This window comes from Theileria orientalis, chromosome 4 (assembly GCF_000740895.1).
Source record: "Theileria orientalis strain Shintoku DNA, chromosome 4, complete genome".
Classification (NCBI taxonomy): Eukaryota; Apicomplexa; class Aconoidasida; order Piroplasmida; family Theileriidae; genus Theileria; species Theileria orientalis.
Genome location: NC_025263.1, coordinates 843171 through 859235, shown reverse-complemented (window position 1 = coordinate 859235; position 16065 = coordinate 843171). Strand labels below are relative to the sequence as shown.

General features: G+C 35.0%; 7 protein-coding genes across 7 annotated transcripts; 4 read left to right on the top strand and 3 right to left on the bottom strand.

Moving 5' to 3' along the window:
• Nucleotides 1-70: 70 nt before the first annotated feature.
• TOT_040000396 (conserved hypothetical protein) lies at nt 71-2670 on the top strand (the record flags this gene model as incomplete). The annotated part of the gene is made up of 3 exons (XM_009694026.1): nt 71-1645; nt 1685-2453; nt 2570-2670. 3 exons carry the CDS (start codon nt 71-73, stop codon nt 2668-2670), a joined length of 2445 nt encoding a protein of 814 aa, XP_009692321.1.
• A 113-nt stretch (nt 2671-2783) lies between these two features.
• On the bottom strand, nt 2784-4520 carry TOT_040000395 (mannosyltransferase; the record flags this gene model as incomplete). Its single annotated transcript, XM_009694025.1, has 9 exons — nt 2784-2879; nt 2993-3205; nt 3244-3339; nt 3451-3568; nt 3599-3750; nt 3781-3862; nt 3897-4166; nt 4203-4314; nt 4373-4520. 9 exons carry the CDS (start codon nt 4518-4520, stop codon nt 2784-2786), a joined length of 1287 nt encoding a protein of 428 aa, XP_009692320.1.
• An 811-nt stretch (nt 4521-5331) lies between these two features.
• Nucleotides 5332-6243, top strand: TOT_040000394 (conserved hypothetical protein; the record flags this gene model as incomplete). Its single annotated transcript, XM_009694024.1, has 1 exon — nt 5332-6243. The coding sequence occupies one exon, from the start codon at nt 5332-5334 to the stop codon at nt 6241-6243; it is 912 nt and encodes a 303-aa protein (XP_009692319.1).
• Nucleotides 6244-7061: 818 nt separating this feature from the next.
• TOT_040000393 (conserved hypothetical protein) lies at nt 7062-8479 on the top strand (the record flags this gene model as incomplete). The annotated part of the gene is made up of 4 exons (XM_009694023.1): nt 7062-7211; nt 7243-7732; nt 7939-8349; nt 8400-8479. The coding sequence occupies 4 exons, from the start codon at nt 7062-7064 to the stop codon at nt 8477-8479; spliced, it is 1131 nt and encodes a 376-aa protein (XP_009692318.1).
• Nucleotides 8480-8761: 282 nt separating this feature from the next.
• TOT_040000392 (uncharacterized protein) lies at nt 8762-11559 on the top strand (the record flags this gene model as incomplete). The annotated part of the gene is made up of 8 exons (XM_009694022.1): nt 8762-8870; nt 8901-9581; nt 9766-10277; nt 10314-10437; nt 10662-10798; nt 10837-10948; nt 10988-11431; nt 11471-11559. 8 exons carry the CDS (start codon nt 8762-8764, stop codon nt 11557-11559), a joined length of 2208 nt encoding a protein of 735 aa, XP_009692317.1.
• Nucleotides 11560-11934: 375 nt separating this feature from the next.
• Nucleotides 11935-12291, bottom strand: TOT_040000391 (RNA polymerase small subunit; the record flags this gene model as incomplete). The annotated part of the gene is made up of 2 exons (XM_009694021.1): nt 11935-12056; nt 12087-12291. The coding sequence occupies 2 exons, from the start codon at nt 12289-12291 to the stop codon at nt 11935-11937; spliced, it is 327 nt and encodes a 108-aa protein (XP_009692316.1).
• A 92-nt stretch (nt 12292-12383) lies between these two features.
• On the bottom strand, nt 12384-14951 carry TOT_040000390 (uncharacterized protein; the record flags this gene model as incomplete). The annotated part of the gene is made up of 2 exons (XM_009694020.1): nt 12384-13693; nt 13907-14951. The coding sequence occupies 2 exons, from the start codon at nt 14949-14951 to the stop codon at nt 12384-12386; spliced, it is 2355 nt and encodes a 784-aa protein (XP_009692315.1).
• Between the last annotated feature and the right edge of the window lie 1114 nt (nt 14952-16065).

Here is a 16065-nt window from a genome sequence, read left to right as displayed (position 1 = left end):
TATGTAAATAATATTTTGCACATTATGCGTTGTATTAACATTTTATCTGTATCGCATATGTTGTTTATTAATGGACCAAAAAATATATTCCTTTCTTAAACAAGTTTACGTTTCTAATCACAATAAAAAAATTCACTTTCTGAATGAAGATTATTATAATTTCGTAAACAAAAGTGAATCATTTAAACTTTTCGATTATTGCTCAAACTATTCAATATGTTTTTCTTCTAAAGATGTTCTAAACAAATGTTTGAATAGTCCAGCACTCTTTACAATTACAGATCAGAACATTAAATATGGTTCCTTTGCACTTTCACCAGTATACTCACTCATTGTTACAATTAAATGTGAATATTTCAACAGGAATTCGACACTGTCATCATACACATTTAAAGTTAACTTGGATCATTTTACGAAGCACCCGCACTTCATTAATCATATATCTGTAAACATTAATGGGACTGTGTTGTTGCTTAGTTCAGACGTAGCATGTTTTCTAGTTAACACACCATATGAACTATCTAAATTTGCAGAATCGGATTGCAATGGATGTAATTTAACGCTAACAGAGCAAATAAATGGTAATTTGTTAATGAAGGGTATGGCCCTTAACGATAACATTCATGTAGTTAAGGCGTCATGGAATCCAGTCTTTTCAAACGCATTTGTGATAGTAACCAATGAGTACGTAAGAGCATCAAGCTCAGGAAAAGATTCGGAATTCGTAATGGATTTCAGTTCCTGCGAGTACATGTCATTCATTAGAATATATAACTTGGACAGGGGACTGGAAGAGCCGATGTATGAGCTGAGCATATCAGAGAGAATGTGTAGACTAGGACAGAACTCAGGCTCGGATACGAACTTTAAGTTTCAGAAGACGAGAGGAAGATTAGTGGACATATTTATAAATTCAAACGATAAATCGAGTTTGGGATCATTCACACTCTTTGCACTCTCTAATTACGGATACATGTTTTGCTACTGTCCGATCATAATGAACACCATGTACGACTTCACGAAGAACACGCCTCTGATAAAGAAGTGTTTGGAGTTATCCAAAAAGGGCTTTAAAACGAAATTTGGAAAACAAGCGGCAAATAATAGAAAAACAAACTCGGAAAACGGGAACAATGAATCGTACGAGTTAAAGAAGTTTATTGCAAACATAAACAAGTATCTTATAGGAAATCGAGCTGACCTGGAGTTCTACCCAGTGGTCATAAGGCTTCTCTCAAATGATTTTATACCGGATTGTAACTTAATCTACTCGTACCCAGTGTTTGAGTCATTCATGGTGTTGTCAACAGAGCCATTAATAATTATCGTATCGCAATCGGATTCAAAGATATCAGTGTACAGGCCGAAGCTGGACCTGTACCCAAGCACATCAACGTTCTACGACGCATCGTTGTTGAACGCGATGCACATGTGTTTTCACACTGAATGCATGGATTTGGACTCGAAGGGAAAGATGTCATTAAAGCAACTATCGCAATCGGATTTTCTATATTACTCACGGAAAGCAGTATATCATTTTAACTATAACAATGGACTGTCATTCGGGCCATTATTTGATCAAAAGCAATTTTCACAGAGCTTCTACTCAGAACCAATATTAATTAAATCAAATAAAAGAGGCAAAGTTAGCAATAATAAAGAAAGTATGGGAGATAGTGTTGAGGAAAACAATGAACTGGCTCAACTTAACGACGTCTTATCTATTATCATCACACATGAATTTAATAGGAACGGTTGCAAAAACTTAGAACTCGCTAATTCGATAATGATGACAAAGTATACTCAATCGGATACAGCTGAATCTTCTCAAAACTTAACCATTACATATGCGTCAACCCTGACGATGCCGTCACTTTCTGCAACGCCTAATGAACTGGAGCAAATAATTAAGACGAACACCGACTTGTTTATGAAGATAAACAACGCGAAGAAGATGGTCAATGGCTATAAGGAAATATTCAAATCGCTCAAGAGTTCAAGTGATAAAGAGGACATGAACGAAAAATCGGTTGAAATGATTAAGGGATTAGCCAAGTTGGACTCAGATGTCATAACTAACTTGGAATTGTTACCGGTGTATGAAAAGGCAGTTTCTGAGTATGTTACGATGAGTAACGAATCATCAGAGCTAATTGACGACTTCTTTAACGAGACTATTGACCACTACCACACATTATTTAACCAGGTTAAGGCGAGAATAGCTAAAATTAATGAGAGACGTAAGTGGATGTCAGCGAGGCACTCTGAGATTATGCAGGCCTTACTTTTGTACAATAGTGTCAAGAACGTGGAAGACACCGTCGAGCAGGTTTCAAATATGATTTCGGAGTTTCACCTTCGATACTCGAACATAATTCTGAGCAAGTTTGACGAGCACATGAACAGTTACACTTTCGTTCCAAGTACTCTACTTAACAAGACGATAGAGATGGGTTAGTTTATATTAGGCGCGATATAACATTAGTAATTGCATTCACATGGTATTTGTTATAATTATATCTGAATCCAATATGATTATTTTACATAATATCAATAATTGATACTACAGATCATTGGTTCTATACGGCATATAAGAACAATGTGGACATGATGTATAAAATATACTCAAGGATTAAGACGATCAGGACATCAATGGACACCATGATTTAAATGTAATATACTAAATTTTAATCGTTTACACATTATTTAATTTGTATGTTTATGTGTATGTGTATGCGTATATGGAGTTTAATTACAACCGATTAAGTCTTTATTTATTAAATTTATGTTGACACGATTTTATTGGTGTATGACTCGTAAATCAGTGTCCATAAAACCAACATGTGTGATATAACGAGAAAGGATGAAGAAAACAACATCTATAAATAATTGGTAATATTTTTGATATAGTTAAATAAGGTTAATATAATATAACAAAGTCTTTAGGTATTATAATAGTAATGATATTATATAAAATAATAAATGTACCAACCTCGTTGAAACTATTGTATCCTAAAAACTCTAGTCTATATCCCCAAAATAGCCATAAAAACTTAAATATCAGTAGAGAGACCATTGAGAGTAGAAAGTTTTTATAATACTTGATGTTCGATCCTAAATTCTTAATCACTAGTGGTAACAGGGCCATCCACCAGAGGAAGTACTGAGATGTCATAACCTTGTTTAAAGCAACAAATGAAACTGTCTAAAAGCAGTTGATATATTCTTGGTTATAAGACTTACCATTAAAAATAGGGATAAAGGCAAGTCGTCGAACGAAACGATTGAAAAAATAAACACACATAATAGTTGTGGAACGAAAGATAAAATCGAGTTCATCTATAATGGTTTATTTCATTTTTTGTTAATGAGTTTAAGTAATATTGAATTTTAATTAATAATTAAACATATAGAGTTTAATTAATAGTCTTTAAATTCATATAAACTTACATTTGTGTGTGTATCGACAATATAGTACATGGTATTGAAATACAAAGAAAAGTTGTGTCTGTGGTCTTTTCGAATATACTGATGCAGGTACGTCTCATAAATGGAGTTGAAGCCATAGCTGATTACTGATTAAAATCGATTAACTTACTAGTAATATGTCAAATATGTCAGAACTGAGAACGTTAAGAAGCTAAAAAACCCAAATTTAATGTGGTTCCTGTTGATGTTTGAAAGTAGCAAAAACGGAATTTTAAATATGAATTTAATTTTGTTTGAAAGTGCCAATTTAAACTTCTGAACCTAAATAAAATATTAAGATAAGGATCTTACGGCTCCTTCATTATAAATGTATAAGATAAAGGGTAGTGTGTATATTACAGGGTATATTTTAAAATGAACTGAAATTCCAAACCTAAAATGAATAAGTTTAAAAGTTGTAAACATACAATATTGACGAAAGTAATATCCATCGTTTCATTATTAGCCATAGAGAAAGTAATACAAGAAGGCAAATAAGTGTATCCGCATTGCCTCTTGAGGATATTCCGATAGAAAATGGGTTAAGAAGCCAAATTGAAGCAAGAATGATTCTATCTATCTTCGGATAAGACCATAAGCATTTTTCAATGATATATCCAACCAATAGGTCTGAAATTGTGAAAAGAATTTTACCGAAGTCATGAAACCACAATTCGTTAAAGACCATTAAAAATGACCTAAATAGGTGAAAATAAAAATAAATTGTGACTTACAATATTGGCGTGTATCTGTATGTGTGCCTTAGATATGGAGATTGTCCAGAAAGTATGTATTTTGTAGAATCCGAGTAAACAAGGTAGTCGACGTCAGAATACTTAAGATCAACTACAAATATGAATTAATTTTAATAAATTAATTTGTTTTATTTACATTGCTAACTTACACTTTATGTTATGGTACATTGAATATGCGATTAATAACAATCGTATCAACAATGAAATGAAGTATATTATAAACCTAAATAGACTAGGATTTTTACTTGCAGTAGTATAAAGTGAATTATAAATAGAATTGGATGATTTATTATTCATTTTATATATTTTTTAAACATAGTGTGTAAGAATCTTTATAGTGTTAATATATTGTATTATTCAATGAATTATGAATATGAAATTAAATAAAATTTTAATATTTATTATGTTGTTATAAATAATAATAATATTATTATGATGAAATATTTTATAAAATAGTGCCATCTAAATTTATTACCATAAATTATATTATGAGGAAGAATAAATGGGTGTATTAGGATTCCAAAGAAATAAATTTATTCCGTCTACTAAAAGATATTTAATATTATAAAATGTGTTTAATTGTAAAATTATCTCTGAATAATAGGTCAATATAAACTAATAATATTAATATGGGATATGTGTAAAAATAACAAAAGTTTATACATTTATTTGTAAATTCTTTATATTACTTTAGTATTGTTGATTTAAAAGTTTGATATTCTTTAGAAGATAGACCATATTTGTAAATATACATATTTGTACTTTATCGTTTATGACCTCATGGATTTAATGTTATGGGGACGTAGACAAGTTGCTTTTAGAAATATAATAAATCCTAACTTTTTGTATCTGATTGAAATTTATTTTTAAGCTCAAAGGTATTAAATTTTAATGTGTTTAGTATAAACGTTACTTGTGCCACTAACATAGATATATTTTATAGTGTTTAATAAATATGATGATTTTCTCGATTATTATTGTCTAATGTCGACAAAAACACAAAGACTGGATTATAATTGATTCAGCAAAGTAAATATATAATAAACATTAATATGATTATTATCTGCTTACCAAAATTTGCGATTATCTGCTGATTTAATTATTGCCCATGGAAAATCCATTGATTAGCGATAGTATTTTTTGTTCTAACTATGACACATTGGGAAAGCAGGTTTGTGAGTTCAATGGTAAATCTTGTTTATCAGAAAATTTCTATCTGAACTCATCAGGAACTAACTCATTTGACTCATCCCGTTCAAGCAGCCTGGATAAGTTTTCCACGTTCCTGCTTTCGAAATCAGAACAGAACCCTAATCATATTAATTCGTCAATCAACGGAACTTCTGTGAAATCCATATCGAGCCCGCTGACCCATGACCACTTTGACACCATTTATAGAAACTCGTCAAGTATATCGTTCTTCAGAGATTTGAAGGACTACTTTGCACAAAACCTGTTTGAGAAGCTGAGGAAGTGCGTGACTCAAATTTATCAGAACGACATAGACCAATACAAGATCACCACAAGCGACCTCATAACAATCACGCCAGAAGAAATGAGGGACAGAGCACTGCTGCTGAAGAGCTGTATGTCCACCACAGACATTAACATTGTGCAAATATACATGGCGCTGCGAGAAAGGTACAACGTAATTGAAACGGGCTCGGTGCCCAGTGTTGGATCGCTGCTGCACGTGCACGGCTTCTGTAAGCCCTGCGTATTTGCAAACAAGAAGTCCAACTACTGTAAAAGTGGATTCGGCTGTAATTTTTGTCACTTTAATCACAAGGCGTCGAAGTCCAAGAGTAATACGAAGCCCTCGTTCACAAAGCTGTCTGCCCACAGCGAATTTTTCAAAACGCTGATCAGGATGCCCAGGAGTGAGGAGAGCTCGCTAAGATGTTCAACCACAGATGACGACTTCTCCTTCACGAGTTCCGGAACGTCACTCATGAGCCTAAACGAGTTGAAGTCGACCAATGAGGACTTCCACCCATCCATCAACATGCTTAAATTTTAAAGATTTATCAGGAATCGTTACCGTATGTACCCCTTGTGTCACAGAATCTCTATCATGATCCCAGTATGAGTATAACCTCAACTAAGGAGAATTAGGAGAATTAAATGTTAATGAATGGTAATATAGTAAAGACAGACCCTCGAACATGATTTAAAAGAGGAATAAAACCATGAAATACCAAGGACTAGACGCCCTGTGAGGGACGAGTTATAAGGAACGTAATGATGTAGAATCAATTTATTGAATGACCAGTTCATAATGAATTAGAGACTAATCTTCTCACTGAGTTCATTATAACGCGATCCCGACCGGGAAATTAAAAGTAGATAATTCAAAAAAGATAAAAAAAGCAAAATGTTAAAACCTAAAAATGATTGGTAATAATAAGTACGATACAAAAGCATGTGTCAATTAACTATATAGTTTTAATATTTTAAGTTTAAACAAGTACATGACTATAGTATCTTATAAATAAGTATATTATGGGTATTGGTGACTGTTGAAATACCGTATGTTAATTATGGTTCGATTGATAGTTGTTTAGGATTCGACGATGTTAAAATTTGGAATAATGATTAAAAAATTGGTTAGATTAGATTGAAAATATGATAAGAAGAAGATTTATAGATGGTTTCGAGACATAACTAAAGGTTTGTGAGGAATTGATGATAATGTGTTAATATGATTCCACTGCCCTCCACTAGATTTAGTTGAGCATCACAAAGGATCATTATACTAAGTAATTGGACACATTTATTCTCAAAACAATAAATGTTTATTGATATGACTTATAACGATTTAGAAATGACGTAAACATCATGTTCCGGCAAGAGGATGAAACTGAGCAGGTACATGAAGTAAGGGATTTTAGAAGGATCGCCAAGTTTAGCGCAATATTTGTAACGATCTTGTTTTTCATGTACTTTCTCTGGTTTAACGATTCCTCGAACAATGAACGTTCGCAAAACGTAGGTTTGCACGTTTGATAATGACGTGTAGGTAATAAAGGTGAAAACGAACGTTGATGAATCCACAATATACTACCATAATAAAACGTACGTGCACCCGTCGTTCAGTCTGCCGCAAATATCGCTAAAGTTGTTGGATGAAACGAATATATTCATTGAATCGTCAAGCCTATACAACGTCGGCACGGACTACGTATTATCGTGGATGTATAAGGAGGACTTCAGAATACATTTCAGACCATATAACAAAAAGTATGGATTATTATCCATCTCAGTATGCAAATCGATGCCAAAGAAGGGTGAAGGAGAGGGAAACTATACGTACTTTGGATTGATAAGAGCACATCGCAGCGTATGTGAAACCAATACATGTAATTCGTGGACATGCCAAAAAGACTATGATTATTTTAATAAAGCTTACGACGTAAAGTATTGCATATTGGTAGTAAAATCGAATAGATTGAATGACATATTGCACTTCACACACGATTTCCTAAAGGAGAATAAGGTTCCACACACAGGTACTAAGTACACACATTATATAATAGACAATATAAATGCGATATTAGACGCTATGGCACTGTTATATATATAATATCGTTTCAAAATAGATATTAAATTAAAATTTAAATTTTATTGGATTACATTTGTTTATGATAAATGTAATACTGAATACATTGTTAATTAGAATATGGATACTAATTTAAAAATACACATTTTGTTATAGAGCTCAACGTTGGAATGTTCTGTGGAAATCCACTGATAGCAAGGTCGGCAAATGATGATAAGGATGTGTATTTTGTCAATTTTAACACAAGTAGCCAGAATAACCTGAGTCCGTTCTTCATTTGTAAATTCTCGACATTAATCATGGATGTCAACGAGTGTTTCAACACAGAAATCGTGTCAACGAACCTGAACCTGCCACTCATGCTGATACATGACCCTACGACGGACGTAATCATGACGGCAAACTATAACCCTGAAAATAAAAACCTGAACCTTTTGACGTTTAACTCTAACAGGCTGTCCTTCAAGGCAGCCTTTAGATCAATACCAGCACCAAGCGGTAAGGAAAGAGGAAAAATAGAAGTGTGTAGGATGGATAATAAACCTTGGGAAGAACTCAAAGGGGAAGGTCTTTTTTGCAGGTATTGTTTGATTGTGTATATAATAAACGACAAATAGGAGACTCGGCGCCTTACGAAGTTCTGGGAGTTTACGACACTGGAACGTCAAAGGAAAAGTACCATAATTTGTACATATAATCGCTATTGTTGTTTTAAAAATAATTTTATTTACACATATACTTATTAAAGTGAGATTCCTAAAACTGATCACACCATAATGAATGATAGATGTATTATAATTTTAATTAAGTAAACTGGTACGAATAAAATTTTATAATATAAACATATCTGTAACAAAAAATAATGATTATTAATTTGATTTATATTGTAATTTCGTCTAAATATAATCAGTTACATTCCAAAAATAAATTTGATGATTATGTCAACAATATTGTAAAATATTACTAAATTTTAATAAAAATGGACTCTATTTTGAAAAATAATTTAGCTGGGCTTATTGGCCATACAATATCACAGTTTATCGTATATTCGTACCAGAAACTTGAAGAATCCTCATCGTTAGAACAAGGTGACCTTCATGACTTATAATGTATTTTAGATGTGAATCATGATAAATATTCGGAAAGTAATTCACAAGGTTTAGAGATTGATGGAGGAGAAACGGAATCTAATGCGGAAATCCAATCTAGACTAACAGCCTCTGATGACTACACAACTAACACCGACGAGAGTAGAATAGAACAAGAAGATAACGAGGGTCAATTATACATTGAATTTGAAAAACCTGAACATTTTGAACTCCCAAAAACATACAATAAGGTGAATGGGACCAATAGCAAGGATGAGTTCGAGTATAAATATTACGACGAATACACAAGGCTTCAAAACATGAATGTTAAAAACGATGTAGGATATACGAGATTTATCTCAAAAGTGAGGCTTGACGAAGCGAGAAGTGTAATATACGGAACGTGGGACCCAGAGCAAAGCGAATCGATCTGGAAGGAAATCAACGGAGAAGAAAAGGAAACGGATATAATATTTTATGACTCGCAAATAGTCAGAGAGGAGGACCTACTGAGAGCACGAAAGAAGCCTGAGGTAATATTGTCGACAAACCACATTGTAGATTACATATCGTACGTGAGCGTATGCGCATCGGAATCGCCAATCATGAAGTTCTCACACAATAAAAAGTACGTGATTCTCTTTGGAGGAGCACAAGTAAACGAAAGTCAACTTAACGATACACACCAAAATTTATTTTCAATCATAAACGGTAGGAGATAAAAATAAATATAGACTATAGTATTTTGTACATATAAATATGCCTTATTATGTAATAAATTGGTACAAGGATGTGTTAATGACGTTGAAATTATTGATATTAATTTTATGTAAACTACGGATTTGGAATTTGTATATATTTTTATTATTGTTGAGACTTTTAAAAATATGTTTAGGAAATACAAACTTTGAATTTTCAAACAACTTATATTTCTCTGAAGCACAATCATTTATATCGAACTGGGAGTTGCTGGACACAGTAAACGCGCCAGAGCCGAGAGCATTCCACGCCTCATGTGTAATATATGCAAAACTTGAAACGCCAATACTGGCAATATCAGGAGGTTTTACATACAACAGAGAACTCGTGCCTAACGATCTGTATATTTTAAATCTGACTTCGAACCCACTGGTGTGGGACGTGTTTAAAACACTAGGGCCAGTCCCACCAAGTCGATACGGACACTCGATATCATACGTAGGAAGTTACATGGTTATGTTCGGAGGAACTGATGGAATTAACTTTTTCAACGACGTCTGGACAATTAACATCAACTACGGAATGTACGATGGCCCGCGAAATAAATCATGTAATCAATGGACAGTGGTAGATTTCACAGGAATGGTACCAGCACCGAGAGCATTTCACTCATGCTGTAAAGCGGGAATATCATCAAATTCACCAATGGTAGGCCTGTTGTGTGTTAATAAAGTTATCGGATAGGTCATCTACGGTGGATTGACACAATCGGAACCAGTGCGTAACAGGATGTACGCATTACATTACATATATGAGAAACTGATATGGGTAAGACTATGTATGGAATCAAAAATACGTGTAGAGCATAGTCCCATCATATACAAAATGCCCATCGGAAATAAGATTTTTCCACAGTAAGTCATTAGAACAATGATAGTAAACATTTGTTATTATATATTATAATGATTCACTTTAATGTACAATAGACGACGTGTATTATGAAAATAATTATAATTATTATTACAATTATGTTTAACACATGGGAATAAATAGAATTTAATATTAGAAATAACATTATATAATGGAATTTAGCAATGACGTTCATTGATAATATGTTTATAATCACGGGCGGAGACGGATACACAAACGAAAACGTTAATAGCATTAAGTCAATGGCATATTCAATGGACGGAAAAGTGTTTCAGTACATAGATGACTCAATAGAACTGGTACGAGTTATTAGATGATTTATCATATGATAACATAGTCAGGTCACGCATCATGGTCTTCGCACGGAATAATTTATCACTGGGGAGGTGTTAAGAATCAAAACGGAAAACTAACGTTCGACGACGCAATCACAATATCGAACCCACTAGGTTGGTCGATGATAGTGACACTAATAATAATATGAGTAGCCTACAGCGATGATAGGAACATTGAGGAGATATACTATAAGTATATACGATACGCGTCAATCAATAACATGTACACTGAAGTTAGAGATGAACCTGAGCAAGTCAAAGTAGAGGATCCAGTAAAAGTTGAAATTGATTTGGACTTTAATGACAGCGATATCAGACTGTTTGATAGCGGTGTTACAGAGGAAACGCATAGTGAAAAGAGTTTGACGGGCACAAGCACGCCAATACACACGCATCACCATGAAAGGATTGAAAAACCACATACTGAAACACCATCAGGAATTTCTGAAACTAATACAGAGGGTTTGTCGACGTGTAAAACATATCATTTACAGGAGATGGATCAACTAAAGCTGACACTGGTGCTGGCCACCCTCAGGAAAGTAAGCCGATTGTTTCAGCGTACCAAGCCCGTCCGAGGAGATCAGCAGCAATTAAGTGTCTAACAGCAATAGAGTTGGATAACATGAAGCATAGGGAGCAGGAGAGACTTAAGGAAAACACTGAAAACTAATACATGTCCAGTCGAACATTGTAATGATTGTAATTCTAATTTTAACAAATAACCTTAATTCATTTTAAATCAGATTTTTTTTAAAGAGATGATGTATATATAGAATGATGTGTCAAAATATATGTACATATATATATATATATATATATTACATAAATCATAGAATCACTTACACATAGGTATATACAATGTGTATATATGTAGCAATATGTACAATTCTGTATATACACATATATAAACAGAAGATATATTTAACATTGTAATAAATATTTACGAGTATGTATATACATTTATGATATTAAAATGTATTAAATGACGATAATTAGTGATTACTATCGTACATGAGATTTGTGTGTTGAACAATGCGAACGATATTGACAAATATTGTAGATAATCCACATCAAATGAGTGTTAATAATGGTAAATGTCATTCTCTCCAACGCTTCGTGCAGGAGGTACACACAAAAAACTGAGTCATTGGCTCGTCGGCGGAACGAGTCTGAATACTCATAAAATAAGCCTCGTTATTGTTACAATAGGGGCAAACAGCTGAAAAATAATGAGAAAATTATTAGTTACCTGGAATCTTTGGGGAATGCTCGAATTCATTTGTACTTAAGGGCGTTTTATCGACGTCCTTGCCAATGTTGTACAGAGTCGCTCTGTAGTAATTCTTAGTAATTGGCATGAAATATTGGCACCTCAAACAAGTGAAGCTCGATTGGGAGAACTCCTTAGCCTCAAAGTAGAGAATACTGTGACAAAGCGGACAAAATAACGCCATTTATTTTTTAACGAGTCAATGTAACAATTGTGGTGGATTCCTATATAAAACACAAACTTAAACTAACAATCACAGTGTAGCTATCAAACACATTATATTCTCTTTACGTTGACGTTTCTTTTCCTTATCGACTTTATCGACTCGAGCATCCTTTTCGACCTGATCTTCGACAATGTGTGGCTGCGATCTATGAGCAGCTTCGTGCCTATGTTGAACCTTGAACGGGACTTTATGTTCGACAGCATCCTTCTGAACGCAGACAAGTTCGTGTTCAGCGACCTTCTGTACTTGGCGAGCGCCTTCTTCACGAAAGGCTTCGCCGCAATGTCGGGAACGACGTCCTCCATGATGAACTGCTGCGACCTCCGCACGTACAGCAAATCGAGGCACTGCTTCACCTGCTCCTGAGGCAGCGACGACCTCTTCAACATGAACTCTAGCAGCGGCTTAAAATCCGGCTTCTTCCAGCTCAGATGATACTCGTCGGTCGTGGTCGGCCTCAGGAAGAGGTCGTACGCCTCTCTGTTCGGGAAGTCCGAGCTGAAGGTCCAGTGTACTCTGTAGTTGATGTGCGCCTTCTTGTACTCGCTTCTGAGCTGGCACTCGTCCGACGTCGCCGACTCGACGCTGCAGTCGCTGGTCGCCCAGTGCTTGAACTCGTGGAGGTCCTCGAACTTCGGGTACGCCTTGATCACCTCGAGCGCGTTAACCACGCCTATTCCTCGCACTCCGTTGGTGTAGTCGCACCCGCATATCACTGCTATCAGCGCCAGCTGTTTCCTTCCGATACCCAGCTCCTTCCGAATCCTTTCTGCAGTGTATAGCTCGAAGACGTTGTCGTTGTAGAAGTTTTTCAGGAGGCACCTTGCTCCAAATACCAGTGCGTCTGAGTCGTCTGATATCACTGCGTAGCAGTCTCCCTTCTTATTCATGTACGCGCACTGCGACTCTGCTTCTGAGGGTGCTATTAGGTACGGCACTCCGAACAACTCCAGCAACGCCTGAGTATCATCGTAGTACATTTTATTCTGAGTCAGCTTTATCTTATCTGTATACTCAGGCTGTATAATATTTTCTGGCTTCTTCGCAACAAACACTTCATCCTCATCATCAGAGGATGATCGTTCATCGTCTGAGGGTTGTCGTTGTTGGTCGTTGTCAGAGGTCGGTTGTTTTTGATCATTGTAAGATGACGGTTGTTTTTGATCATTGTAAGATGGAGGTTGTTTTTGATCGATGCCTGAAGATAATTGATGCTGTTCCTCATTATCTGATAAAGATTGTTGTTTTAGGTTGTCTGTATAATCTCTACGAGTAATTGAATCAGTATGATGTACTTGTTTTTGTGTATTTCCACCTTTTTCTGATGAATTTAAATTGTTTTGTGACTCTATATCTTCTTCTCGTTTACTTGAAAGAAACTGTTTATACAGACTTAGGAAAAAGTCGTTAGCAGCGGTTCTAACTGTCGAATCCTCACCAGTCAACACATTATTATCATTATATTCATCATCATAATCGCCGCCACTATCCAATTCATCACCAATCCTCTTATCAACATGAGCATCAGCAAAATCATCATGACCATCACTGTCGTTTTTGTCGTTTAGACCACTTGATTCCTGTTTCAAACTCCTTTTGCCCTCAATGTTTTCCATCCCTGACATTAACTCCGTTCCGAATATCTGATCGTCTGTTGCAAATACCGAGTCATCAATTTCTTCCGTATGCGACTTCATGGGCTCCTCCTTTATGTACTCATCGAACTTTGCCTCATTACCTTCCTCATAATCACCTCTTAGAGCTATGAAGTTGTTTTCGAAGTTCGTTGCAAAGTACTCGTTGTAGTTGCATATCTCATCGTTAAGTGCGTTCCTAAAGTTCAGGGACTCCACTCTCTGCTGTGATTGTGGGTATCTTTGGTACAATTCGTTCTTCAACTGCTCAATTTCATTGTTGATCTTCACGTCTGTCAAATACGACTGAATCTGGTGGTTCGAGTACTCGTCTATCTTCCCCTTCAACTTCAGCGACTCGTCCCTGTCCTTCTGTATGATTCTATCTCTTACTGCATTCATAAGTTCGTACTTCGACTTGCTTGTCAGGAAGTCACATTCCTTGAGCATCTTAAGCTCCCTGTCAAACTCCTCTTCGTCGGTCTTATTTAAAAAGTCTTCTGGAAAGAGCTCAAATAAGTCTACATCGCTAGAATGTTGACATTCTTCTGTCTGCTCCGAACTATTAGTCTCTTCTGAGGGCTCAATTGAATACGTTTGTGGCATCGGATATGCTACTCTGTTTAGGTTCATTTGCCTGTTTGTGCTTTCGAGCTGTGCCACCAACATCTTAAATGCCAACAGCTTGTGGTTAGTGCTATATTTATTGTTTATCATCTTCCTCTTTATGATCGTCTTTATTTTTGCGAACGGCGATTTCCCGTCGAACACGAACACGGGCCTTATTCCCTTGTCCAACAGGTAGCAAATCCTCAGGAAGAATACTGCGATAACGTCTCCTCCGTGTCTATTAATAGACTCCGAGGCCATACAGTGTATGATCCAAAAGCTTGCGTCTATGCAACACACTTTTCCGAACAGCGATTCCACTCTCACTGGGAGTGCCGTTGCTGTTAGAAGGTCCCATAATTTATGAACTCCCATTCTTATTGTGAATTACTAATATTTTTAGATGCATCTGCCACCGCTTGAGATAGAATTGTGTGAGCTTCGTACCTAAATTATGTATTAATGAGTTATAAGAGGAACTATCTTACATTCGATCCATACACTTAGCGATACAAATCTGTTCACTTTTATTCAATTTATCATCGAATTTAGAAGGAAAGCACTTATTGAAACAGACTTTCTTTACTTGCTAAGAATGATTATATTTTAATTCATGAGTAATAAAATACCTCGTTGAGCATGGTAAGAACCAACAGATTTAGGGCTGTATTAAGATCAGTTGGCTGAGCTGATTCATCTGCCATATTTTACAATAAATTAAATAATTAAAAAATATATATAACAATGTTTATGATAGTATTAATTGTGGATATATAGGCCCCAGCCATAGAATAAATAATATGATTTTTTAATATATATAACACTTTATTTACATTAATTTATTTTTAAATTTGTGAAATTAACTTATGTGTATAATATGGATTATATATAAATGAAATGGTACTTTGTATTTTAGTGTTCATTTATTAGTAATTTTTCATTTATTTAACAAAATTTATGTATTCTAAAATTTGTTAAACAAAATCAATTTTAATCATTCTGTTTTGTTAAACTTCAATTGATTTAATTGAATTCGTTATTCTACTTATTTTTATACACACAATATTAAATGGAACACCTCGAATATAATACATCTCCTGATAATTATCAAGGCCTATCTAGTTTGACTTTAAAGTTACTCGATGAAATTGGATCTGTATTTTCTCTCAATTGCATATTGCCGTGGACCTTAGAAGGCCATGACCATAAACACATCGGAACTCTCCATTATAAATCGTTTGTTAATGCAGCTCGACAGTTAGGACTGACCTTCACAGCCTCTGAGTCCAGAACCATAGAAAAACACCTTAAATCAAACGGATTGGAATACATTGACGTTGATAAATTTGTACAACTGGTTGACAACAAGATTAAACTCGATAGTGACGTTTCAATTAAGGTTCCCGAGTTCACCCCCTTGCAAGACTTCTTCAACTCTAAGCTCGACGAGTGCTACAATATTTTGGATTGGCAAAAGTCTGGGAAGTTG